At 40.1% G+C, this 26767-nt stretch overlaps 1 protein-coding gene across 1 annotated transcript; it reads right to left on the bottom strand.

Moving 5' to 3' along the window:
- Positions 1–5529: 5529 nt before the first annotated feature.
- LOC139447939 (polypeptide N-acetylgalactosaminyltransferase 5-like) lies at positions 5530–18324 on the bottom strand. Its single transcript, XM_071229438.1, has 11 exons — positions 17210–18324; positions 16318–16462; positions 15762–15928; positions 14884–15048; positions 12901–13114; positions 12165–12282; positions 11248–11433; positions 8895–9023; positions 8158–8247; positions 6528–6653; positions 5530–5670 (listed from the first exon to the last, which is right to left on the bottom strand). The coding sequence occupies exons 1-11, from the start codon at positions 17919–17921 to the stop codon at positions 5530–5532; spliced, it is 2193 nt and encodes a 730-aa protein (XP_071085539.1). The 5' UTR covers positions 17922–18324.
- Between the last annotated feature and the right edge of the window lie 8443 nt (positions 18325–26767).

Here is a 26767-nt window from a genome sequence, read left to right as displayed (position 1 = left end):
TACATACCGCTCAGTTCTGACAATTTATACAGTTCAGTTCTGAGAGTACATATAGCTCAGGTCTAACAATACAACAGCTCAGTTCTGACAGTACATACAGCTCAGTTCTAACAGTACATACAGCTCAGTTCTAACAGTACATACAGCTCAGTTCTGACAGTACATATAGCTCAGGTCTAACAATACATAAAGCTCAGTTCTAACAAAACATACTGCTCAGTTCTAACAGTACATACAGATCAGTTCTGACATTACATACAGCTCAGTTCTAACAATACAACAGCTCAGTTCTAACAGTTCATAAAGCTCAGTTCTAACAATACATACAGTCCGGTTCTGACAGTACATATAGCTCAGTTCTAACAATACATACAGTTCAGTTCTGAGAGTACATATAGCTTAGTTCTAAAAATACATACAGTTCAGTTCTGACAGTACATATAGCTCAGTTCTAACAATACAACAGCTCAGTTCGAACATTACATACAACTCAGTGCTAACAGAACATACCGCTCAGTTCTGACAGTACATACAGCTCAGTTCTGACAATACATGCAGTTCTGTTCTAACATTACATAGATCCCAGTTCTAACAATTCATACCGCTCAGTTCTGACATTACATACAGCTCAGTTCTAAGAGTACATACAGCTCAGTGCTAACAGAACATACCGCTCTGTTCTGACAGTACATATAGCTCAGTTCTAACAGTACATACAGCTCAGTTCTGACAATACATACAGCTCAGTTCTAACAATACAACAGCTCAGTTCTAACAGTTCATAAAGCTCAGTTCTAACAATACATACAGTCTGGTTCTGACAGTACATATAGCTCAGTTCTAACAATACATACAGTTCAGTTCTGAGAGTACATATAGCTTAGTTCTAAAAATACATACAGTTCAGTTCTAACAGTACATACAGCTCAGTTCTAACAGTATATACAGCTCAGTTCTAACAATACATACAGCTCAGTTCTAACATTACATACCGCTCAGTTCTAACAGTATATACAGCTCCGTTCTAACATTACATACCGCTCAGTTCTGACAATTTATACAGTTCAGTTCTGAGAGTACATATAGCTCAGGTCTAACAATACAACAGCTCAGTTCTAACAGTACATACAGTTCAGTTCTAACAGTACATACAGCTCAGTTCTGACAGTACATATAGCTCAGTTCTAACAATACAACAGCTCAGTTCGAACATTACATACAACTCAGTGCTAACAGAACATACCGCTCAGTTCTGACAGTACATACAGCTCAGTTCTGACAATACATGCATTTCTGTTCTAACATTACATAGATCCCAGTTCTAACAATTCATACCGCTCAGTTCTGACATTACATACAGCTCAGTTCTAAGAGTACATACAGCTCAGTGCTAACAGAACATACCGCTCTGTTCTGACAGTACATATAGCTCAGTTCTAACAATAAATACAGCTCAGTTCTGACAATACATACAGTTCAGTTCTGACGATACATACAGCTCAGTTCTGACATTACATACAGCTCAGCTCTAAGAGTACATACATCTCAGTTCTAACAATACATACAGCTCAGTTCTGACATTACATACAGCTCAGTTCTAACAGTACATACAGCTCAGTGCTAACAGAACATACTGCTCAGTTTTAACATTACATACAGCTCAGTTCTGACATTACATACAGCCCAGTTCTAACAGTACATACAGCTCAGTTCTAACAGTACGTACAGCTCACTTCTGACAGTTCATACAGTTCAGTTCTAACAGTACATACAGCTCAGTTCTAACAGTACATACAGCTCAGTTCTAACAGTACATACAACTCAGTGCTAACAGTACATACAGCTCAGTTCTGACAGTTCATACAGTTCAGTTCTAACATTACATACATCCCAGTTCTAACAGTACATACAGCTCAGTTCTGACAATACATACAGATCAATTCTGACATTACATACAGCTCAGTTCTGACAGTACATAAAACTCAGTTCTAATAATACATACAGTTCACTTCTGACAGTACATACAGTTCAGTTCTAACAGTACATGCAGCTCAGTTCTGACAGTACATACAGTTCAGTTCTAACATTACATACATCCCAGTTCTAACAGTACATACAGTTCAGTTCTGACAGTACATACAGCTCAGTTCTGACAATACATACAGTTCAGTTCTGACAGTACATAAAGCTCAGTTCTGACATTACATACAGCTCAGTTCTAACAGTACATACATCTCAGTTCTAACAGTACATACAGCTCAGTTCTGACATTACATACAGCTCAGTTCTAACAGTACGTACAGCTCAGTGCTAACAGAACATACAGCTCAGTTCTAACATTACATACAGCTCAATTCTGACATTACATACAGCTCAGTTCTAACAGTACATACAACTCAGTGCTAACAGTACATACAGCTCAGTTCTGACAGTACATACAGTTCAGTTCTAACATTACATACATCCCAGTTCTAACAGTACATACAGCTCAGTTCTGACAATACATACAGCTCAATTCTGACATTACATACAGCTCAGTTCTGACAGTACATAAAACTCAATTCTAATAATTACATACAGTTCAGTTCTGACAGTACATACGTATACAGTTCAGTTCTAACAGTACATACAGCTCAGTTCTGACAATACATACAGTTCAGGTCTAGCAATACATACAGCTCAGGTCTAGCAATACAGTAAAACGTGAAGTTAATGCATCTCCAAATGAATGCGACCGCTGTCTCCTAGCCAAAAATGCGACTCAATATGAACGCGACACCCCCTCCTCTCAAGCATCAGTGGATTTATATCTATCAAAACGTCCTCTGTCAGGTTTACAGGAGAATCCTCACCTTAATTCAACCTTACATTATCCAATCACAACACCAAATAGAACCGCTTATTAGCGCTTACTAGAGTACTTCAGCTAAAACAATACGTGCGCGCTGGCTCGTGTCGGCCTTTGATGCAGTCGCAAAGAGCAAAGACACTGTGTTGGGTGGCGTCTGTCTGGACTTGCAGGTGTGATAAGTGATGACATGATCATGAGTGAGTAGAACGCTTGTCTTCACCCCAGCAGTATCAATTCACAGGATGTAATTAGTGTTTGAATGACATTGTTTATGTACTTGTTACAAGTGCTGCTCAAAAAACATTGATGTGGAATACATAGTTGTTTGTTTTCAGCGTAAGTTGGTATTTCTGCTATCCAAAATGTCTTATTGTTGATATAAATGCGATGTTTAATAATGCGAGCTAAGACCACTCGCATTTTTCGCATATAATTCACGCTCGCGTTAATTCCACGTTTTACAGCTCAGTTCTAACATTACATACAGCTCAGTTCTAACAGTACGATTGAGTTCAAATAATGCAATCATATTTCACACTGCCAACATTTTTGTTATGAGAATAATAATTATTTATATGTAGTTCTAAACTGCTTAGCTCCTGACTGGTACACTGGTGTCTCAGAAAATAAACACTTTATTTATATTTCACGTTACGCCCTTAATGGATTAATATAAGTAAACAGAACCCATTTCAACGCATTTAGACATGTTTTACACTTATAAATACAAACACTACTTTGTATGCACATTGTGTGCGTGGCGGGTGCTTCCGACAGAGCAGAACATGCTTACCCTTTTCGCGAACACCTGGTGTCATCACTGATTTTCAGTGATTCATTCATACAATTTTCATAACTCTTTTGCTTTTCCATCCAATGAAGCAGATAATCGACCCGGATAATTTTCTAACGTATTTAATTCATGTGTAGTTTAGTATGGAAGAAATGCGTTACGACTGTTTGAACTGTGTTAGATAACTTAGAACTGTGTTGTCTTTGTTATGTTTGAATAACTGAATTTCATGTAACCTTTCGAGGGATGTTGCAGTGTTTCCCTTGATGTATTGAGTGAGTGAGTATGGTTTTACGCGGCTTTTAGCTATATTCCAGCCTTATCACGGCCCGGAAAATGGGCTTCACACATTATACACATGTGGGGAATCGAACCCGGGTATTCGGCGTGACGAGCCGACGCTTTAACCACAAGGCTACCCCACCGCCCCTGATGTATTGAGAATTTTTGTAAACTGTACACTAACGGACACATGCTTTTGTACCACTGACCAAAGGGAGATTTTGTACTATTTCTTCTAAATATTGTAATATATTTCTGATATGCTACTTTTGGAAGTCGTGGAGACGTGCAAAATGCAAACAACTGAAGCGCACGTAAACGAACCTTCTGCCTTGCAAGAAGGATTACCTCACAGAAGCGCACCTGCAGGTATTAATCCACATATGGGATGTGCGTGTCAACATGCCCGCACCACTTGAAGCTAAGTTAACAAGATGTACGGTTTGTCTATTGGACGAAAGGCTAGTCACATGACCGCGAAACTGGCGTTCATATATGTCGTAATGGAGCTGTGGGGATCGTCAGGAACTCGGATGAGTTTATGTTGTCCGATGGCGTGCAAAGTTGCACGCCACCAGTCAGTATGTGATATAATTGGAATACTGCCGACTGTGGCGTTTAACAATATTCACTCGCTTACTCGATATATAGTTTTAATCCTCTTTATCCTATTGATGTAGTTGAGTGCGTGAGTATGGTAGTAGGAGTTCTAAGGTGGGTAGTGGGTAAGGCGTTCGCTCGTTACACCACGTTTTCCCACAATGTGTTGAGCCAGTTTCCCTTCGTGATATTGCTGAAATGTAACAGTTTACTTTAAATGGCGCATTAACTCACGCATTCACTGGTATATTAGGAGACGACTATTTGATAATGGGGTTATAGATAATGTGTCCTAAGGTTTTACATGTACCAAACAAAATGAGACAGGAACTGAAGAGGCCGTCTTTAGCGTGACATTCGACATAACAAAGATAAGGCCAATGCGTGGCTGCTATGATGGCTGAATGGGGATCAGTATGTACCGATGTCGCCATGAACGTTTTTTGCCACAATGCGAATGGGAGGTCGACATATTTGGTGGTGGTAGCGTACTGATGTGTCGGGTAATCTACAACACTGGTAGAACAATAATAAAAGTGACAGGGCCCTTTCCACAATCTAAAATATAAAATGTCAACAACAGAGAATAATCGGTCTGGATTATCTGCCGAATCAGATTCCTTTGGCGTACAAGGCAAAATAGTGTAAATTATCTAAATGGATCACAGATGTTCGCAAAAAAGGTAAGCATCTTGCTGTAACGATAGCAGAAAGAGTTCAGTGCCAAAGGCACAGTCCACTACATGATTCCGACTTTATCGTAAGCATGTGTTATGAGGCACTATGAAATAGTGATGATACCAGGTCTGCGTATCCTGCTTAATAGGCGGTACTCATCACAAACACATGGAATCGTCAATTGAACTTGTGTTATGGAACGGATTTAGTCGCTTTTATTTTCATCCTTCTTTACAAGACAGATTCAAATTATGAGCGGAAATGACTATTTACAAACATTTTATCAAAACTCATACATTCAAGACATTGTCGAAAATAACATTTGCTATGTTTTATGTTGCTTAAATTTACTCTTCTCAAATATCCATCTTTGATTCGCATCCCTGTTGCATGGACTCATCACAAGGGTTGTATTCGCTCCTAGTGTAAGACATGTGTCTGTTGTTCCCAGCTGAAGGCTCTTCTCCTGAAAGGTATAATATGAATACGGTGTCCGACTTAATCAGCGTGGTTATAGGAACTGACGTGTTGGTGGTGTGAAGATCTTCTACATTTACACATGTCTTGCTATGTTTTGCCTAACATGTGAGCAATTAGCACTTGCAGTTTTATCCTGTCTTCCCAAGATGTAATATATATTAACCTGCTGTAATATTTTATCTAAAAGATATGATTGCCTTTATTCTTTATTCATGGTTTTACTTTTATATGCGTTGTAGTTTATGTACCTTTTATTTATATTTTAATATGCTCTTTTTATGAAAAGTCTCTCGTAACCCTGTATAGGGTGGCTCGTTACATTTTATACATATATACTTTTACATATGATATGTATTTGAGATATTTTGTATTTTAAAAGTATGTATAAATCATTGTAATGAGGTGAGACTATAATAAACTGTCTGTCTGTATGTCTGTCTGCAATACTCACATGCATATTTTGACGCAGACCGATTTAACGAGCAGCTGCAAACGCCTAATGATTTTTACATTGCCAACAACTTGTTTAACATATGTTGCAATGGCCAGAATAGGCACTGTTTGTTCCAGTTGACATGACGCCATCCCGTTTTCGGTGCAACAGCAATAATACTAGACGGTAACACATTTGTGTTTAGACAGAGACGATTGTGGTAATATATTAAAAGTTTGTTGTTTCTTTGTTAGTTGTTCGATGCCACACTCAGCCATGTTCCAAATGTATGACATCGGTCTGTAAATAATCTAAACTCTATCCTCAAAAGTACTCTGTATATCTACCGTCAGGTCGAGCTATTGCCATGGACAAATGGTTTGCAAATTCGAAAGAAAACAAGAACACACCTCGGTATACGTCCAGTTGCCCGCCATGTTTCCCCAGCACTGGGCATAGGTTAGCTCCCCTTCCTTCACACACAAGCTGTGGGTATTTGAATGCCACATGGCGCCCGAAGGTAGCAGCTGCCAGTACTGCAGAGAACACGAGGATGTATGTGTAACGACATATAATGTTGGTTGGTTGGTTTACGCCACAATCAGCAATATTCCAGCTTTATGACGGCGGTCTGTAAATAATCGAGTCTGGACCAGACAATCCAGTGATTGACATCATGGGACAGATGACATGCATCAGCCAAGTCAGCTAGCCTGACTACCCGAACCCGTTTGTCGCCTTTTACGGCAAGCTTGGATTGCTGAAGACATATTCTACCCAGGATCTTCATGATCACGGGTCGACATATAATGTAAAGTCAGTAAGTTGCCAAGTTGGAGAGATGTAGCCTAGAATCATACAATAATCGTCACCTTTCCACAGACACAGTGTTTTCAAATAGAAAGTTATTTAATTTCCTCTTTACGACAGGTCGCGTATTGCTTTCTGCAAAAGAAGCCGCGAGTAGTGCCGCAACGTTCTTCAAAGTACACAGTCGCCGCTTCGGAACGTCGTGGCATGACGTCATATCACTGTGTGATGTCATCAATGGAATATGTCTGCACGTTATACGTTGAGGAACATGCGTATTTATCACTAAAATATTACACAATAACTTATGATCTAGTTTTATGTTTTCTACTACATGATCGTGCTTTCCATATTTTATTACTGTATTAAAAGAATATTAAATTGTAAGGGCGGTGAGTGATTTTCCTGTGTGTCTCTTTTGTAAAGTGTGAATTTGTCGCCGAAGCTAGGAAGTGTGCCAATTGCAATATATTTTATAAGTTTAAATCTCAGCAAGATTATTCAGCAAACAGAACAATCTTAATACCTTAACCAGTTTGGTCTTATGAATTGAGAACAACAGTAGGTAGTTATTGGCAATGTTATCTGGGATGACGTTTATGTTCCCGAAATTGTTGTGTCTACATTTAGTTACCGATGAAATAGGGAACGTAAAATCATATGAACTCGTGCGATGTATCAAATTCCTACGTGGCAATTAGGTGCAAAGAATGCAACACACAATGCTAGATATACCATTTTCACGAAAAGAAACGATATTGATGACATCTCGTGATTTTACAGGATGAAAATGTACCAGTGTGACCTTCCGTACGTGACCTTAGCGAGGTCATGGTCTGACCACAAGAAATAAGACGAAGAGAACCTTCAGGTGCGAGGATGTACCCCCTACGTGTCTCTTCACCCAGCGAATGCACTGGGGTGGGCAAGTGGTTGAAGTGTTTGCTCGTCACGCCAAAGGTTTGGGTTGGATTCCACACATGGTACAATGTGTAACAACCGTTCTGATGTCGCCTTATTGCTGTCTTGCCACATATGAAACCACACTCACTCACTCACCCTGTCAGTAATTAATTCACAAACCTGATTACCGCCAGCACCGTGGCAAGGGTAAAGACTCGGTACATTGTTCAAGCATCCAGACACCCGTTCTGATGTCGCCCCATGGTGGTGTTGCCACATATGAAACCACACTCACTCACTCACCCTGTCAGTAATTAATTCACAAACCTGATTACCACCAGCACCGTGACAAGGGTAAAGACTCGGTACATTGGTTCCAGCATCGAGACACAGAGTGGGACTTGACACGCTGCGAATCTGGGGAACAAGACTGTTAGTTAAAAAATCTTTCGCTATTTTCTATCTTCAACAAAGTGACTGATTCATGTTTAAAACATGAACTTGGATTTATTACATTGTATTGCAATATTTGGAATGTGATAAAAAAAAAAGTCTTCTTATTTCCCGTTCATGGCACGGGCATCACACACAGTAGTATGGAAGCGACGGTTCGGACAATATATTTTAATTGTCTTTGCTTTCATATTTAGCAGGACACACTTTACCCTGTAATACAACTTTCCTTCATTAAGTTCGTAGCTATTCCAGAAACATTTTGTCGGTGTAGGACATCACATGTACTGCCTAAAATACCTAATACCCAAGTTAAAACCAGCAATATATAGGTGCGTTCCGTCTGAACTGTGCTCAAACTGATTTGGAGTGAAATGTCATTGTTGGGTTAGGTCTTTCTTCTGCAGATCAATTTCATTTTATTTCCCTGCTCCCGGAGTTTACATAAAAACAAAGAAGTGCTAGGATGCTCATATATATGACAGTCAAATCAGGGAGAAATACGTACAACAACATATTGAAGTTACTGTATTTTTCCAACGTGTGTGACATTATTTTCCTTCTATACACAGAAGAAACTAAAGGTTAAAGAACAAGGTATATTTTCTCACCTCTCCCGCATTCAAGGCTGGGACAATAACACACTCAGGGTAAACGTTCTCAATATACCAGCGGAAGTTATGACAATGAAGACTTTTCCGAAGTCTCTTCCTGTCGTTAACTTCACCGAAGTTACTGCCCTGCAAAACACGACCATTTTCCTCCAATAAAAGAACGTTTACATACTAAGTCAGTTACTAGTTATTCCAACAGGCCTTGCCTGCTATTCCAACAGGTAAAGCATTCACAAAGTTTTGTCGATTTGGTGCACTAAAAACGCTTCACACTGAGATTCACAACCATGTTGACTATTGCATTCAATCTGAAGTAACTCTCCGTATGTACTCTACTGCATATGATTTTATTATGTGTCATTCATTAAGGTGTTGTCAGTCAGCAAGGTATTGTTAATCAGAAAGGTGTGGAGAGGTGAAATGGGGTTTAACGTCGCGTACACGTGTGTGTGTGTGTGTGTGTGTGTGTGTGTGTGTGTGTGTGTGTGTGTGTGTGTGTGTGTGTGTTTGTGTGTGTGTGTGTGTGTGTGTGCGTGTGTGCGTGGCTTCTTGTACTACCTCGGACTGATGTCCAATAACAGTGCAAGCCCACTGAGATACCATGCCGCAGTTTAACATGAATAGATACAGTGTACTTACTCCGAGTAGGGTATTGCTTCTCAGTAAGGTGTTGTCACCCAATAAGGTATTGCTACTCAGTAAGGTATTGTCACTCAGTAAGGTATTACTACTAAGTAAGGTATTGCCACTCAGTAAGGTATTGCCACGCAGTAAGGTATTGTCACTCAGTAAGGTATTGCCACTTAGTAAGGTATTGTCACTCAGTAAGGTGTTGTCACTCAGTAATTAAGGTACTGTCACACAGTATACCTACTCCAAGTAAGGTATTGCTTCTCAGTAAGGTGTTGTCACCCAGTATGGTATTGTCACTTAGTAAGGTATTGTCACTCATTAAGGTATTGTCACTCAGTAAGGTATTGTCACTTAGTAAGATATTGTCACTTAGTAAGGTATTGCCACTCAGTAAGGTATTGTCACTCAGTATTGTATTGTCACTTAGTAAGGTATCGTCACTTAGTAAGATATTGCTACTCAGTAAGGTATTGTCACTCAGTAAGGTATTGTCACTCAGTAAGGTATTGTCACTTAGTAAGGTATTGTCACTCAGTAAGATGTTGCCACTCAGTAAGGTATTGTAACTCAGTAAGGTATTGTCACTCAGTAAGGTATTGTCACTTAGTAAGGTATTGCTACTCAGTAAGGTATTGTCACTCAGTAAGGTATTGTCACTCAGTACGGTATTGTCACTCAGTAAGGTATTACTACTAAGTAAGGTATTGTCACTCAATAAGGTGTTGTCACTCAGTTAGATGTTGCCACTCAGTAAGGTATTGCCACTCAGTAAGGTATTGTCACTTAGTAAGATATTGCTACTCAGTAAGGTATTGTCACCCAGTAAGGTATTGTCACTTAGTAAGGTATTGTCACTCAGTAAGATGTTGCCACTCAGTAAAGTATTGTTATTCAGTAACGTATTTTCACTCAGTAAGGTATTGTCACTTAGTAAGGTATTGCTACTCAGTAAGGTATTGTCACTCAGTAAGGTATTGTCACTCAGTAAGGTATTGTCACTCAGTAAGGTGTTGTCACTCAGTTAGATGTTGCCACTCAGTAAGGTATTGTCACTTAGTAAGGTATTGTCACTCAGTAAGGTATTGTTACTCAGTAAGGTATTGTCACTCAGTAATTAAGGTACTGTCACACAGTATACTTACTCCGAGTAAGGTATTGCTTCTCAGTAAGGTGTTGTCACCCATTAAGGTATTGCCACTTAGTAAGGTATTGTCACTTAGTAAGGTATTGTCACTTAGAAAGGTATTGTCATTTAGTAAGGTATTGTCACTTAGTAAGGTATTGTCACTCAGTAAGATGTTGCCACTCAGTAAGGTATTGTCACCCAGTAAGGTATTGTCACTTAGTAAGGTTTTGTCACCCAGTAAGGTATTGTCACTCAGTAAGGTATTGTCACTCAGTAAGGTATTGTTACTCAGTAAGGTATTGCGCTCAGTAAGGTATTGTCACTCAGTAAGGTATTGCGCTTAGTAAGGTATTGTCACTCAGTAAGGTATTGTCACTCAGTAATTAAGGTACTGTCACACAGTATACTTACTCCGAGTTAGGTATTGCTATTCGGTATGGTATTATCACCCAAGAAGGTGTTGTCACCCAGTAAGGTATTGCCACTCAGTAATTAAGGTACTCTCACACAGTAAAACTTGATTCTGACACAGAACAAAACAGAGAGGAGCTGCTAGTATTTTGCAATAATGGTATTATCGAAATGTTTCACCTGGAGCAGTGAAGTCTGCTCGTAGAACAAGTACTTGTACTCATCGAGCCACACTTCTGCAACTCTCATGGAGTTGGTTAATATGGGATCCCCGCCTCCCTTCCACTTCACAGGATTTGTATAGCGGAACACGTGACCCACGTGAGAACAAGGCAGCAGCTCCAGTGATCCATTACACATCCACACCTGCAATAAGTGATACTGAGATAGTAATCTTACACACCACACCTGCAATAAGTGATAGTGTGACAGTGAAAGTCTTCTTCCACACCACACCTAGCAATAAGTGATAAAGTGACATTGAAAGTCTTCTTCCACACCACACCTGCAATAAGTGATAGTGTGACATTGAAAGTCTTCTTCCACACCACACCTGCAATAAGTGATAGTGTGACAGTGAAAGTCTTCTTCCACACGACACCTGCAATAAGTGATAGTGTGACAGTGAAAGTCTTCTTCCACACCACACCTGCAATAAGTGATAGTGTGACAGTGAAAGTCTTCTTCCACACCACACCTGCAATAAGTGATACCGTGACAGTGAAAGTCTTCTTCCACACCACACCTGCAATAAGTGATAGTGTGACAGTGAAAGTCTTCTTCCACACCTCACTTGCAATAAGTGATAGTGTGACAGTGAAAGTCTTCTTCCACACCAGTCAGTAACTTTTAGCTACATGAAGGCGGCCTGTGCATAGTCAAGTCTGGCAAAGACCCATCAAACTATATCCACTTATTCAGGCCTCCTGTGGATACCTTTGAAGATATTTGCAATGAAGATCAGTCTTGTCAAATAATATTAAGTTCAGTTGTTGTTTTCCTTTACTCGCAATTAATACTAATTATGATTAAAATTATATTATTTTTAAAGTGTGTATTTCCACACTAATATCAAACTAGAGCTAACAATAGCTTACTTTGAAGGAAAGTTCCATGTTTTCTCCACCCCAGTACAAGAGTCCCGGGTCATACGTTCCCAGAGTTGTGAACCACTGTTTGTCTATAGCAAACAAACCACCAGGCATTGTAGGGGATCTGAAAACCAACAATACACAGCCATACATAACACAAGTGTATTATGGACACAAATCATCATATATACATACATGACTACATAACAACATATTACGTTCACAATCAAAGTCCATACAAACAAGCATGAACGTACTTAATCAGAGTGAGTGAGTGAGTATGGTTTTACGCCGCATTTAGCAATATTCCAGCAATATCACGGCGGGGGACACCAGAAATGGGCTTCACACATTGTACCCAAGTCGGGAATCGAACGGGTTTTCGGCGTGACGAGCTGACGCTTTAACCACTAGGCTACCCGACCGCCCCTACTTAATCCGAAGTGTAAACGGGTGTAATATGACACATAACAATTGATTATATGAGTTGGGTTCAACGCTACTTTGAACAGTATTCCAGTTATATCCTAATTTTGGATGCAAAGCCTTTACCACTTTGGTGAAGACCACGATCACTGTTACGGTGCACACCTTCAGTATATCACATGAAAAACAGGTGTTATAGCCCAGACATGAATTAGGTTCCCATCAGTAAACCTGCTTTCCTGACTAACGGGGACTCGTTTTACTCATTCATCTATATATTGTATACATTAACAAATACAGATTACGGGACAATCACCTTATTGGATCAGCAGGCGTTTTCAGTCTACCTTTTCGCTCCTTGCTAATGTTGCCCCAGTTGAAGAAAAGCATCTTCCAGTCAAAGACTCCAAACTGTCGAATGGTAGTTCCTATTCCTGTACCGAAATTTCCAGGGTGGATCATGTCTATTTTAGGGAAGGGAACGTTCCTAGGATCTTTCCGAATTCGGTCCAGCAGTGGTTCTAACCAACCTGAAAACAGGATGAAGGATGCTTTATTTGATTAGTACAAACGAAGGAAACGTGTTGAGCTGATGTCCCCAAGTGAATCCGGGTTAAATGTGTCCCAGCAACCTATATATGTGTTACCGAGTCGCGGGTGATCAGTGTCAGGGACTTGGTTGCATTGATCACATGTCTTCGATCCCAAAAGACCAGGTTCGCTGATCATAATACCATTCACGCGTTTGTGTGTTCCAGACCTCCGGCATGGCTGGAATATTGCTAAGAGCAGCGCTAAACAACCTAATTGGAGAAAATGTTAAAAATATCAATAAGAAATAGAAGTTCTTCAAATAGCATGTTGCACTCCTTGGTATGGCTGGAATATTGCTGAGAGCAGCGCTTAACAACCTAATTGGAGAAAATGTTAAAAATATCAATAAGAAATAGAAGTTCTTCAAATAGCATTTTGCACTCCTTGGTATGGCTGGAGTATTGCTGAGAGCAACGCTAAACAACCTAAATGGAGAAAATGTTAAAAATATCAATAAGAAATAGAAGTTCTTCAAATAGCACTTTGCACTCCTTGGTATGGCTGGGATATTGCTGAGAGCAACGTTTAACAACTGACAAACAACCTAATTGGAGAAAATGTTAAAAATATCAATAAGAAATAGAAGTTCTTCAAATAGCATGTTGCACTCCTTGGTATGGCTGGAATATTGCTGAGAGCAACGCTAAACAACCTAATTGGAGAAAATGTTAAACATATTAATAAGAAATAGAAGTTCTTCAAATAGCATTTTGCACTCCTTGGTATGGCTGGAATATTGCTGAGAGCAGCGCTAAACAACCTAATTGGAGAAAATGTAAAACATATAAATAAGAAATAGAAGTTCTTCAAATAGCACTTTGCACTCCTTGGTATGGCTGGAATATTGCTGAGAGCAGCGTTAAACAACTGACAAACAACCTAATTGGAGAAAATGTTAAAAATATCAATAAGAAATAGAAGTTCTTCAAATAGCATGTTGCACTCCATGGTATGGCTGGAATATTGCTGAGGGCACTGTTAACCAACTGACAAACAACCTTATTGGAGAAAATGTTGAAAATATTAATAAGCGATAGAAGTTCTTCAAATAACATGTTGCACTCCTTGGTTAGAAATCAATGTATGTTTGTATACTAGTATGTCAGCTTCCTTGGGTGCGTTAGTTCTAAAGAGAAGGCTTTGGAACCTGAACTCTTATTACATTGTTCTTCTTACGACTAGTGGTTTTGGAGATATTAGATAAATCTGTCACTACTGGTTGCCAGTGTCATATTTGATCTGATTATGTATACGGAACATGCCGTTACAATGCCAGAACATCGTGGCTACGAATCCCACATTCGTCCTGATTATGATCGGCGATTGAAAAAAATGACACACTGATTCTGGGTTTCACCAAAGTAATGGATGTCTAGGCCCTTCATCACGCTCTGTGCTATAACTGAAATCTTGTCAAAGGCGGAACTAAAGACCCACAACACCCAAAAAACTATTTTCAATTACAAAAGCAGACAGGCACACACACCTGCGTGCGCGCACGCATGCACACACGCACGCAAGCAGGTCATGTTAAGTTCAATCATCGTGAAGGTGGAGATGTTAAAAAACCATACCTGTCATATTACACATGACAATTTACTAAATGTCTTTCTCTTACGTCTAATCCACAGCCCAATCAAGATTCAGAAATATCAAAGTGGAAGGTATACCCGATCCCATGGTCATAGCATGTTGAACAATGTACCTGGATAACATTCGATGTGGGAGTCGAGGAACACCAGCACTGGTCCAGCAGCTATTTCATATCCTGTCAGCCTCGCTCTGATTAGACCCTGCTGCTTCCGGTGTCTGACAATCTTCACCTTGCCAAGTTTTGACATGTACTTTGTCAAAGGTGCCATGAGATGGTCTGAGGAAAATAGCCATGTAAGGAGTAGCATTGTAGTTACCATGTTGGAACGTAGATGTGAATTTATGCCAGAGTTGAATTGCATCCAGCTACTTGTGTACAGTTGGACAACTTGAATTTTTAAGGACGAAGTTAATATATCATATCCAATTGCACGACTTGATGATATTGAACATTGTCTTGTTTCCTGTTTTACATATTTGTTTTAAGAATGGCTGTTTCCGAAACACTACCTCCTCCCAGCCGTAACTATCAATAATGATAGCATTCTCATCAGCATGGAAGCATCAAAGGCTTCGTGTCATATCTTTGAGTAAATTAATGTTACATACATTGAGAAAGAGGTGAGGTGAAATGGGGTTTAACGTCGCGTCCAAGATTTATAGTGCTAGCTCACTGAGATACCATGCCGCAGTTTAACATGAATACCCCACTCAGACACAGTATAATGACTCCGAGCCGACCAGTCCTTGTTTTAGCCCCTTAATGCCGAGCGCCAGACAGGGTAACAACAAGTACCATCTTTTAACGTCTTTTGGTATTACGCGGTCGTGGATCGAACCCCGGACCTTCCACTCTCCGGGCGGGCGCTCTACCACTAGACCACGGAGGCGGTCCATTGAGAAAGAGCATAAGAGAAACGTTTCTACGTTACGGTATTTTCGCTTTTCTTATTATATGAAACTGTCTCGAGTTTCGAAGGTTGTTTGTACCTTGAGTAGATGCATCATCAACGAGAATTATCTCCCTTATGAGATGTGCAGGAGATCGGTCAAGGACACTGTGGACAGATCTGAGGAGAGTGGACCAAGCCTCGTTATGGAAGCAGATGATGACACTAGCTGGAGGTAGATCGGCTGTATACACACGTGACTTGCATCTGGACAGAATAAAAAAACACCTAGGTGATAATTTAACATATGTAATAAAGGAATGGCTTTACTATCTGAAAGTCAGTGTTGTCGTTAACATTGTGGTCGGCAATGGAAACAAATTGTAAATGTTCAATCATTGCATAAAACGTTTAATTAAAAAGGGCATATGAGGTTCAGAGGGGGATGGGGTGGGGATTTATTGACAAAGCTAAATTGTCCATAAACATTCTTGAAAAAATAATAATGTTTCAGACTGTTGCCTGGTCGTGAGCCATGATATGACAACTTCTGGTTAAGTATAAATGGAATACATTAATGCTGGCTTTATCTACTGGGGAAAGTCCCAGACGTTAAAATTAAATGTGCAATAAAGTGACATGTCTAATACACCTACTCGTCAAGTCTGCTATCTGGTAGACGCCGATGTACAGATATCTGGTCGCTCACCAACTGGTTAAAGCTATTTCTCTTCTCGCCCTCTTGCCATTGCAGCACTTCATCTCTTGTGGGTTTGTATGTGTTACTATTACCCCATTCACCTAGTATGACAAATTAACTGAAATGTAAGCTTTTTGATATATTCATGATCATATTCATTACAAGATCGTCACGCCGAACAAGGGTACAATGTGTGAAGCTCAGTGTCCCCAGCCGTGATATTGCTGGAATAGTGCTAAATGCGGCGTAAAATCAAACTCACTCACTCACTCACGTTTAAAGAAAGGTCGTACCAAAATGTATTTTCTACCACTTACTGAGCCTTTACTGCAACCTGTAATTCAGGTAAGGAGAGAGCGATGTCTGTCCATGAATGGAGAAGAACTGGCCTAGGACACTCCATTCCCGGTGAAGGTATAGCCCAGGCTATTTCTTCCACGGGTGAGAACATGACTTGGTCAAGAACTCGCAAGGAATACGTAATACCTGGATCACCGGTATGTTTGTTTTGCAGTGAGTAGTAGTTCTGTGCGAGGAGTTTACCGACATGATAATGTATAGTTATTTCAATATACAAATTATCAACTATATACATGTACATGCATATACATGTAAATGTGGACACTTGAATGAGATTACCACTACAAATAAGTGAATGGACTGGAATTGACAGTATACGTCTGGTAGCCATTTGTCATGAAATTATTCAAGCTGTATCACGGCGGTGGTCACCGAGATTGGCTTCATACGTTGTACCTATATAGCAAATCAGACCCATGTCTGCGCACTGACAAGACATCTCACTAGGCTAAGCAACTGTCCCAAACAAGTTATGTCCCTTGTCTTACCTGGACCGTTCTCAGGACTATGCTCCACAAACGGTGGATAGGTTACATTTCTGTCCTCTCCTCCATATTCCTCCACATAGTACTCCACACTCTGTGTGTTCTGTGTATGTTGGCCAGGTTGCTCTAAGGATTTTCCCGAATGCACATCCTTCTTGCTGTCTTTTACTTTTGTGTGCTCATCCGTTTGGTTGTCGCCTACCGCTGTGTGCACACCCTTTTGGCTGTCTCCTACCGCTGTGTGCACATCCTTCTGGCTGTCTCCTACTGCTGTGTGTACATCCTTTTGGCTGTCTCCTACTCCTACATCCTTCTGGTACCTATCACCGAGTGTTGAAATGTGTCCTTGCTTCTTGTCTTGTATCACTGTGCCATTCATATATCTCCTCACAGGAACATGTTGTTCAGTTTTTACACTCTTTCCAACTGAGTCAATTCCCGAATGTGAATTTATGTTATTATCGCTAGCCCCCTCCCTTGGTGAATTCCCGTGTTTGAGTCCCGGTATTTCCCTCCCAGTGTCAAAAGTCAACTGTTTATCGGCCGTTTGTATCAGGGATCTGGTTGTGTACAGAAATAATACCAACACACATAACACTAATACCTTTATGACCCGTATCTTGTACCGCTTCATATTATTTACCCGATATACAGTTATGTAGACCGTAAACGTCAATGTATCATACCAGCCAAAGGATTGACAGAGTGTATGCATTTGGAGGTTGTGTGATCATCATGTGATTGACATGTACGACTTTACACGTGGCTGATAGATCTTTGATAGCCGAACATCTTTCCTATAGTGATCACAGCCTGATGATAAAATACTCACGGCGATAATTGATCCCTTGCACTATAACCAAATATATCCAAACGGTTTTGCACAATACTCCATTCGCTTCAACGTTGCCCCGCTTCACACGGAGTCACCCTGTACAAAAAAGGAAGCATACACATCGCGCGTGTGACGTTTTCGAACGTTTGAGGTGCTACCAAAGGTATGTCTTAATTTTATCCATACTGCCTTAATCCCAAATGCCAAAAGTTATCATTCGTTGGTCAACAGAACGTACATGTGTGCACTTCTATGTATGAATGTACAACATAACTCCATTACACTCACAATTGCAGGCATATGTCGGCTTGTTTTATGAGATGGCTCGATACTAGACGACCATACTGCAGGTGTCGCCACACAAAAACGATTTTTCGATTTTAGGCAAGGTCAGGTGACATGATGTATATTCTGCAAAGCAGAATTCATTGCAGGCTGTCCACGTGTCACACACGCTGGAAGTGTAATATTCGATAGCAATGTATAGAGAAATTATTGTGATTTCCTGTTGAGGAAGATACATCTAAGACATACGTTGTAGACGATCATATGTATACTGTATACATGACAAACGTCGTTTTGACAATTTCGTGAATGCAAACAATATTCAGACGATTATATTTACGTGCAAATGCAGTGAATTACATTGGAATTTACGTCGAGTACATGCACATTGATCGAACCAGGGGATCGAAGGACCGACCTTCCGCTTTCCATGCAGACGCTCGATCATTTAAACCACGGAGGCGGACTTATACACAAAGATGGTATATATAACCAATCAATATGGACATATTGTACAAAGAGGAATTTAAACATAACTTGCAGAACCTTAACATATCTGCAGACTCAGGACTTATGTTGAACCAATTGTTGTGTTATAATCACATTCCTAATCCCGCTGGGATCTGTTTGATTATCAAAATACCTTTCTACTTTTAGCCATAACCTACACACATTGATCCATATATTGCACTCGTTGTTATTGTATCCCCTTTCTGTGACATTAGGTTCTTATTATAGGCATTTAGCAAGTTTTTAACCATTCTTGATTTATACTACGTTTTTGGGATACTCTTTTTATCGGTAAATTCAAGATACATATTGATAATCAAAGGTTCAGCAACGTCGGAAATTTGAAAGAGTTACAATTGTCACAGCCATCTCATTTCTATTCAACTGAAGAACAGTTGTCGATGAAACAAACTGGAAAATAAACATATCGACATCAATAAGAAGATACACAGTATTGATCACAATTTATTCTCAGCGTTGACATAATGACTATTAAGGTAATTTGAATCGTTGTTTTACAATAAATAGAGTAAATATGAAATTGGTTTAATAATCACTGATTACACAATTTTGTTTGGTTCATGTATTGATGATACTCTGTATTGATGCATGTCAACATGTTTATTGCACCTGTCCTTGTACGTAGTCCTCTAAATGCACAAATGGGAGTTAGAAGGAACAATTCAACGAGGACGGTGAGTATGTTTTGAAGACAATCGGGTGACAATAAAACATTGATGTTTACTGTTAGTGTGTTTTGTGCTTTTCACAATAGTTCCCTCAATGTGGCTTGACATGCTAGACTTCACCTTTCCCAGTTTTGTCATGTATTTTATTAAAGGCGCCATGAGGTGATCTGGTGAGTGAGTGAATGAATAGGGTTTTACGCCGCTTTTAGCAATATTGCAGCAATATCACGGCGGGGGACACCAAAAAATGGGCCTCACACATTGTACCCATGTCGGGAATCGAACCGGGGTTTTCGGCGTGACGAGCGAACGCTTTAACCACTAGGCTACCCGACCGCCCCTGAGGTGATCTAAAGTGAAATACAAGGAAATAACGTTGAGAACCGTACGGTCCCTTGCATACTTGTGTGTGTGTGTTAGTGCCATTCTCATCAGTTAATTTTAGCATTCAATCCACATGGACCCCAACAGGGGTAAGGGCTGTTGTATGTCCACTCACTCGTCCATAAGGAAGCGTCACACCGTGTTATGAACTATAGAAAATATGTTTTAATGAAACAGGATCATATGCTAAAATGAACTATCAATGAGGGAGTTGGGTGAAATTTCTTCCCAACTTGCACGTCAGAAACCTATGATCGTAGGTTACACTGCCCGTTCGCTACAGGACTACAGCCTGGGTCAAGAGTAGAAACCTTAGCTGGAAGTGACATGTACCAGGTGTGCTTCTATTTATATAACTGTCTTACCAAGGTAAGACATGGACACATGTGTGGAAGCATGCATCATCTACTCGACTGAGATGTTGGGGACACAGTCAATAAATCAAGCTCCTTTATGGAATCGAAGCAAAACGGCAACATAAATTATTTCCTTTCCCATTTTCGATGGCGATGTGATGGACCCATTGACATGTTCTCCTTCAGTAAACCTTGAGTAGATGAATGGTCAACCAGAACCATTTCTTTTATTAGATGTTTAGGGGAGCGTCCTGAAAATACATATCATAGATGCAACCTGGAGGGTCTTGTTAGCGTTTGTAGCACATGTCTGATCTTACAATGAGTCTTCGAACAGAGCACGGATTTCTATTTCAGATGGCTTGTTGTCGATAACATGTGACATGGCAATTGAACAGTGCACGTGTTACAAACATGAGGAGAGTGACCTTAGCGACGGCAGTGGATGCAGACTGGTGTTCACCACAACCCTGATGGATCGTGTCCACATTTGTTGCTGGTCATACAAAGAAAGCGCGAACTACTGAATACATGCGATCATCATTATAGAACAAACACTACTTCGTTGATATGGTTATCGTGTTGAATCCATTTACAAAATGATATGAACAAAAATGTTATTTATTTATTTATTTATTTATTTATTTATTCATTTATCTTCCACCTATCAAATACGCTTGTCTTGTGTACGAATCAAAGTTTTGCAACCATCATTATCTTTGATATTTATCATCATGTCTAATTATACTGGAGACACCTCGTCCAATGTTGCCCACACAAGATGAGGTACAACGGGAAACAGGACATAAACACCCACTCGCTGGACTATAGGAACACAAGCTGGTTGGTGTCTCTTGTCATTCTCACGAACACCTGGTGTCATCACTATTTGATAGTGACACGTAAACACGTTCTCCTGATAAAGTCGAAATCGTACAATGGACTGTGCTTTTGCAAGGGCTTTCTTTTGATTAATGAAAGGGTTTGGTTGCTCATTCAGGGTGGAACATTCAAGAATGTATATGTAGAACAGCTAACTAAATTGAACTGTCGCACATCGACAGCCGATATACGATAACACTTCGGTAAATATAACACTTCTTTTCTAACCGTAATACATTGTTATATGATGTCATATTTCATGTCTTTAGTGACTACTGATTAAATGAAAAACACATGGTCGAAGTCTATGACGTCACTAAATTATTCCTATGTTTTATTACAACTGACTATATTGTGTTTTCATAAACACGTTCGTGATATATATGATTATATCAATTACTAGTATACCGTGTCCCTCAGATGAAATTTAAATGACTATTAAGTAATAATCTATACTTTGATATTATATCAGGGTGAAGTTTAACATTAAATGTATCTAGTTTTGATATTTTATCTATAATAACAGCATAATGTTTAGCGCCCCAATTTCATCTTACAGATTACTGCATAAACTATTTGAGGAGATCGTAGAGAGAACATCAGTTCACTTAACAGGGACCAACAGCCTTCATTATTTATCCATAACATACACGCTAAAACGTTCATATTGCACTCTTCTTCAGAAGCCCAACGCATGTAAGAACATAGTTTGTGTATCTCTCGGGTATCTTGGCCAGGCAAATATTATTATAGAAGTTAGTAGGGAAGTCAGAACAATGGAGTACTCTTTTTCAACGCATGTGTGACCAACTACAATTTCGTGGTCACTGCTAACTACAATGCTCACTGGGTAACAGATACTAATGAGTCATGTGTAGCTATGGACATTTGTATATAGTGGGACCAGGTTTTTTTTTTTTGTTCACTGAGGAGGATGAGCCCTTATAGTATTGTCATAGCGACTGATTTATGACTACCATTGTCTGCAGTACATTTGACTTCAAGGGCAATTTACCCTGTAGCCATGTCTCCATAACTTAATTGTCATTACGTTTTAGGCGCTAATCCCCGTTGTTAATCCTCACCAATATTTCATTGTATTTTGACTGTCAGTCAGCCTGGACTACCATATCACTTCCCTTTAACTACTGCTTTTTATAGTATGGCATTTATTGCCCTAATTGATCGTCCCATGAACTGTGTTTGTTAATCACGCCCATATGTCCAAAGCAACGTCGTTGTCTCTTTGTCTGTCCATTGTTGTTCATTGCTATATATGTGCTACCATTACACAGTTACTAGGGGTTAGTCAGGCTTGGTATTCCGAGTGCTGGCATAGGGACGACCTCGAGCAGGATATGCTGCTCGTGGGAAACGCCCTGAGGTGAGCTGGAGATCCGCTCACCTCTTGTACGCCTGAGCTGGAAAGTCTGCTCATTGCTGTGTTTGTGTTGTCAGAGCAGGTATTCCGCTCATTGTGCAATTGTTGTTTATTGTTTACATGTTGTGCATAAAGCGTTCCGGGACAGTGATGTCGATTTTGTCCTTTATTCCCCCAAGAGCTAATTCCCCGTCAACATGCACGTTGACAGTATTACAACGTATGGACATTGTATTATCACTGTACGTGGAGGTGGTTATGCTACTATGTCAATGTTATTGTTAAGAATAAGTGCATGATGGTATGTTCTATGGACGCTAGCACAAATGGCAGTTGATGATCTGTAGAAATGTGTTTTATTTAGTCTCCTTATTGGTATTTCTATGCGTTTATGGGATTAACCATACAAAATGGTGGTTCCGAATAGTCACCTAACGGAAGCGACACGGATCTGGATTAATGAAACGATACTGGTCAATGGCATATCTGACAGTAAACTGTCCAGGCGATGAAGCTCTGGATTAACGAAATAATGAACCTGAATAATGTATCCCAGTACAGCATTGGGTGAGTGAGGAGTGCTGGGGGTAATGTGGAGGGAAGCCCCCAGTGATCGCCAATGAAGCACCTCTCGCTGAACGCACTGAGTGACATGTGTCACGTCTATATGAACATGCCACCTGTCTTGCTATAAGCGTCCGGCTGAACTCGTGTCTCGCTTAACATTGTTATTGACACTGGCATTGTTTATTTTCATAAATGTTCACAGTGGAACATTGACATAAATACATACAAGAGGATAATTTTGATAACGGAGACTTTCGCATTAATATGAGAGAAAACATTAGAAAGTTTTAAATACTAGTATACAAGAGACAAATCTGCTAAGATTTCTTAATACTGAGACTTTAGAGTGAAAACTAAATGTTGTAGTTGGTGTTCATTAGGTTCCACATAATAATACTTTTTGTTGACGATTTATTTCTAAATGTGTTCACTCAAAGAAGTGAAAATCGTTACCGACAGTAATATTACAAAGTTTTCAAATCCTATCAGCATGGGGTAAATCTATCCATCGTCCCCTCTCAACAGGTAGAGATTGCTCGTTCTAAACTTAGTCCAAGGCAACAGCGCGGATCTTCAATAGCGCGTTTCTTGCTAAAAGAGACAGGCGTGATACGTGTCTTTTTTGACTGAACATGGACACTCAATGGCTTATATCCTGCAAAGCGCGTGGGGAGACACGTCTCTCACATCCAAAGGCGTATTTATTCCTGCAACACCCGGAGTAGCGTCCCAGAAATAGATTTATTTCAATTAAAAATATGTTTCTACGAAATGGAAATCCAAAGATCCAAATGGATCCCAGAACAATTCTTTGAGGCATTCTAGGCTTGCCAAATCACTTTTGAGTTGGGTTGCTATTTATTTCCTCTAAGATCTAAGAGACCTGATAGGAGAGGCAGATGGACAAATGGATCCTCAAGAATCATTGTAAACGTCCAGGATGAAACGAAACAGAACGCGAGTCCCGCTTATTAATAACATAAATCAGTGAGACGGGGGCTTGGGTAGCGCACGACGTAGACGGGTCCGCCCAAGACGGTAACCCCAGCTCCGCGTATGCCTTCGTGTGTTTCAAAACTATTTCCGACCTCATCTTTATTCGAATCCTAAAAGGGCTTGCTTGTACCAACGCCGTAAAAAGTAAGTCACCGCTAAGAAATTGGCGAGTGTCGGAGTGATGATCAGATGTTCGAGAATAGGTGCGCGCATCTTACCCCACAGGTGGCACCCGTCAAAAACACATGCAAGGCAAGTCAATTGTTCGCCCGAAATAAAGGGTACACATGGTACAAGTCAAGCCAATGAATGGCATCTCCACATTTATACCTCAAACTTGGGAGTGTCCTCGAAATGTACATGTCTTTCAAAGCTTTACAAAGGCCTTGCACACTCATCAAACAACTTTTGAGTTAGAACCGTATGACACACCCGGAACTAATATGTCGTACAAGCATGCGTATCATTACTGTATAAGGTCCCTAACCCGATGTCCGTATATTATGTGACTGTTCCATGAATAATTGTGATGTAAGATGATTGACATGATTGAAATTGTCTGATTCACTGGGTGTGCTCACATCATGCAATTCTACCTTTTCCAGCAATGCCTTTAGGTCCCTGAACTTCAAGAACAGGACTCATTTCGATTCTGACATTGAAAACCACGACCAGAGCGAATCGCAGTGTCATGGACCATGTTTCCTAGATCGCAGGAAACAGTGCCTACGGGATAGCTGTGCCATTTGGTACTCAACGCAAATCTACCTCGAACGGGATAATGATCATGCATACAACGACATGATGCAATAACTGAAAGTCTGGCTCTTATCCATGCGGTATATGAGTAAACACTGGTACCAAGACCGTGTAACCGTCGCATGACCGCGGGACAGTTTGATTTCATTTGTTCCACCAGCATATGCAGAAAGTGAGATATAGTGAGTGAGTGAGTCTGGTTTTACGCCGCTTTTAGCATTATTCCAGCAATATCACGGCGGGGGACACCAGAAAGGGGCTTCACACTTTGTACCCATGTCGGGAATCGAACCCGGATCTTCGGCGTGACGAGCGAACGCTTTAACCACTAAGCTACCCGATCGCCCCAAGTGAGATATATTTTTTTTGATAGAATGGCCAAAACAACGTGTACCGCAACATGCAAAAACCGTTATTTTATACATAACGATACATACAAATATAGTTTATGTATGACCTTGTGAAGTTCAATATATAACAATCATGTCTCTAAATTATTAATTTTAATTGCATTAACACTTTATGTGTTTCACTGTTGCCTTTGTGTGGAACACAACGCATTAGTCGTGCACCTTTGTTGCACACATGTAAAACATGCTCGACTTATGTGTTGTTGTCTGCACAAAGGCAACAGTGAAAGAAATAAGGCGTTAATGTAATTACTTTGAATATTTCAGAGGCATGATTGTTATTGCAAAAATGCACCCGTATCCGGGGTAGAATAGGTATTTAGCAACCCCTGATTACCGTAAAAGGCGAGCTGACTTGGTTGATGAATGTCATCGATCCCAGTTGCGTTGATCGATGCGCATGTTGTCAATCACTGGATTGTGTGGTCCAGACTCGATTATTTTACAGACCGCCGTCATACCGCTGGAATATTGCTGAGTGCGGCGATAAACGACAATCAAACAAACACATTCAGTAGTACATATATAAAGTTAATGACCACGTAAAAGCTATGATGATGCTCATTAAAGGTTTATTTCACTGTCTACAGGAAACTCAGATGACAGGCTGTCTGTTTCATGTTTCATCTTAACCTGAAGCACAAAATAATTCATTATCAACATTTATAATTTAGCGACGAAGATGATGGTGAATATATGCTTTTGTTTGTTCATTTGTTATTTAACGCCGCACTCAGCAATATTCCAGCGATACGACGGCGGTCTGTAAATAATTGGGTCTGGACCAGACGATCCAGTGGTTGACATCATGAGCATCGATCCACGCAATTAAGACACGACGACATGCATCAACCAAGTCAACGATCCTAACCACCAGATCCCGAAAGTCGCCTCTTTTTTTACGACAAGCATAGTCGCCTTTTACAGATACGTACAGATAGCGAAGTATTGGCTGTTTAAAGAAGAACTGAATGTCAGCAATTAATCACCCTGTTTCTAAATTAGTAGTCATTTTCGTGTATCCTTTATTAAGTAAAAATACGCATATTAATATGAAAATGAAATGGTTTTTTTGACGAGGAGGGCATCTATTAACTGCTAGCTTACTCTAAAGGAGGGAAATGTCCTTGGGCGTATTATCAGCTGGTAGTTCCCAAAGTGCATTGTCAGAGTGTGGAGTGTGAATTTCAAAATGATCTGGCATTGCCTGAAATCCATTGTCAACTTGCGCTCCCTGAGTTGCATTGTCAACTGATTCTGCAACGGTACCGGTTGCAGGCTTCACTGTTGCTTCTATAAATAAACCCAGAGGAACATGTACGTCGCAACAGTGCAAATGATTAAAGATCTGTCATTATTCGATTAGATCATTATTTCATGAAACTGGGCGTATTATTAATGGGGTAGTGATGGAGTATAGGCTAATTAAAGTAGGACTGTATATCAGCAATTAATCACCCTGTTTCTAAATTAGTAGTCATTTTCATGTATCCTTTATTAAATAGTA

The sequence above is a fragment of the Haliotis cracherodii genome, unplaced genomic scaffold (genome assembly GCF_022045235.1).
Source record: "Haliotis cracherodii isolate W230 unplaced genomic scaffold, xgHalCrac1.p SCAF_7, whole genome shotgun sequence".
In the NCBI taxonomy this organism is placed as follows: domain Eukaryota; kingdom Metazoa; phylum Mollusca; class Gastropoda; order Lepetellida; family Haliotidae; genus Haliotis; species Haliotis cracherodii.
This window is presented reverse-complemented; position numbering and strand designations above follow the sequence as displayed.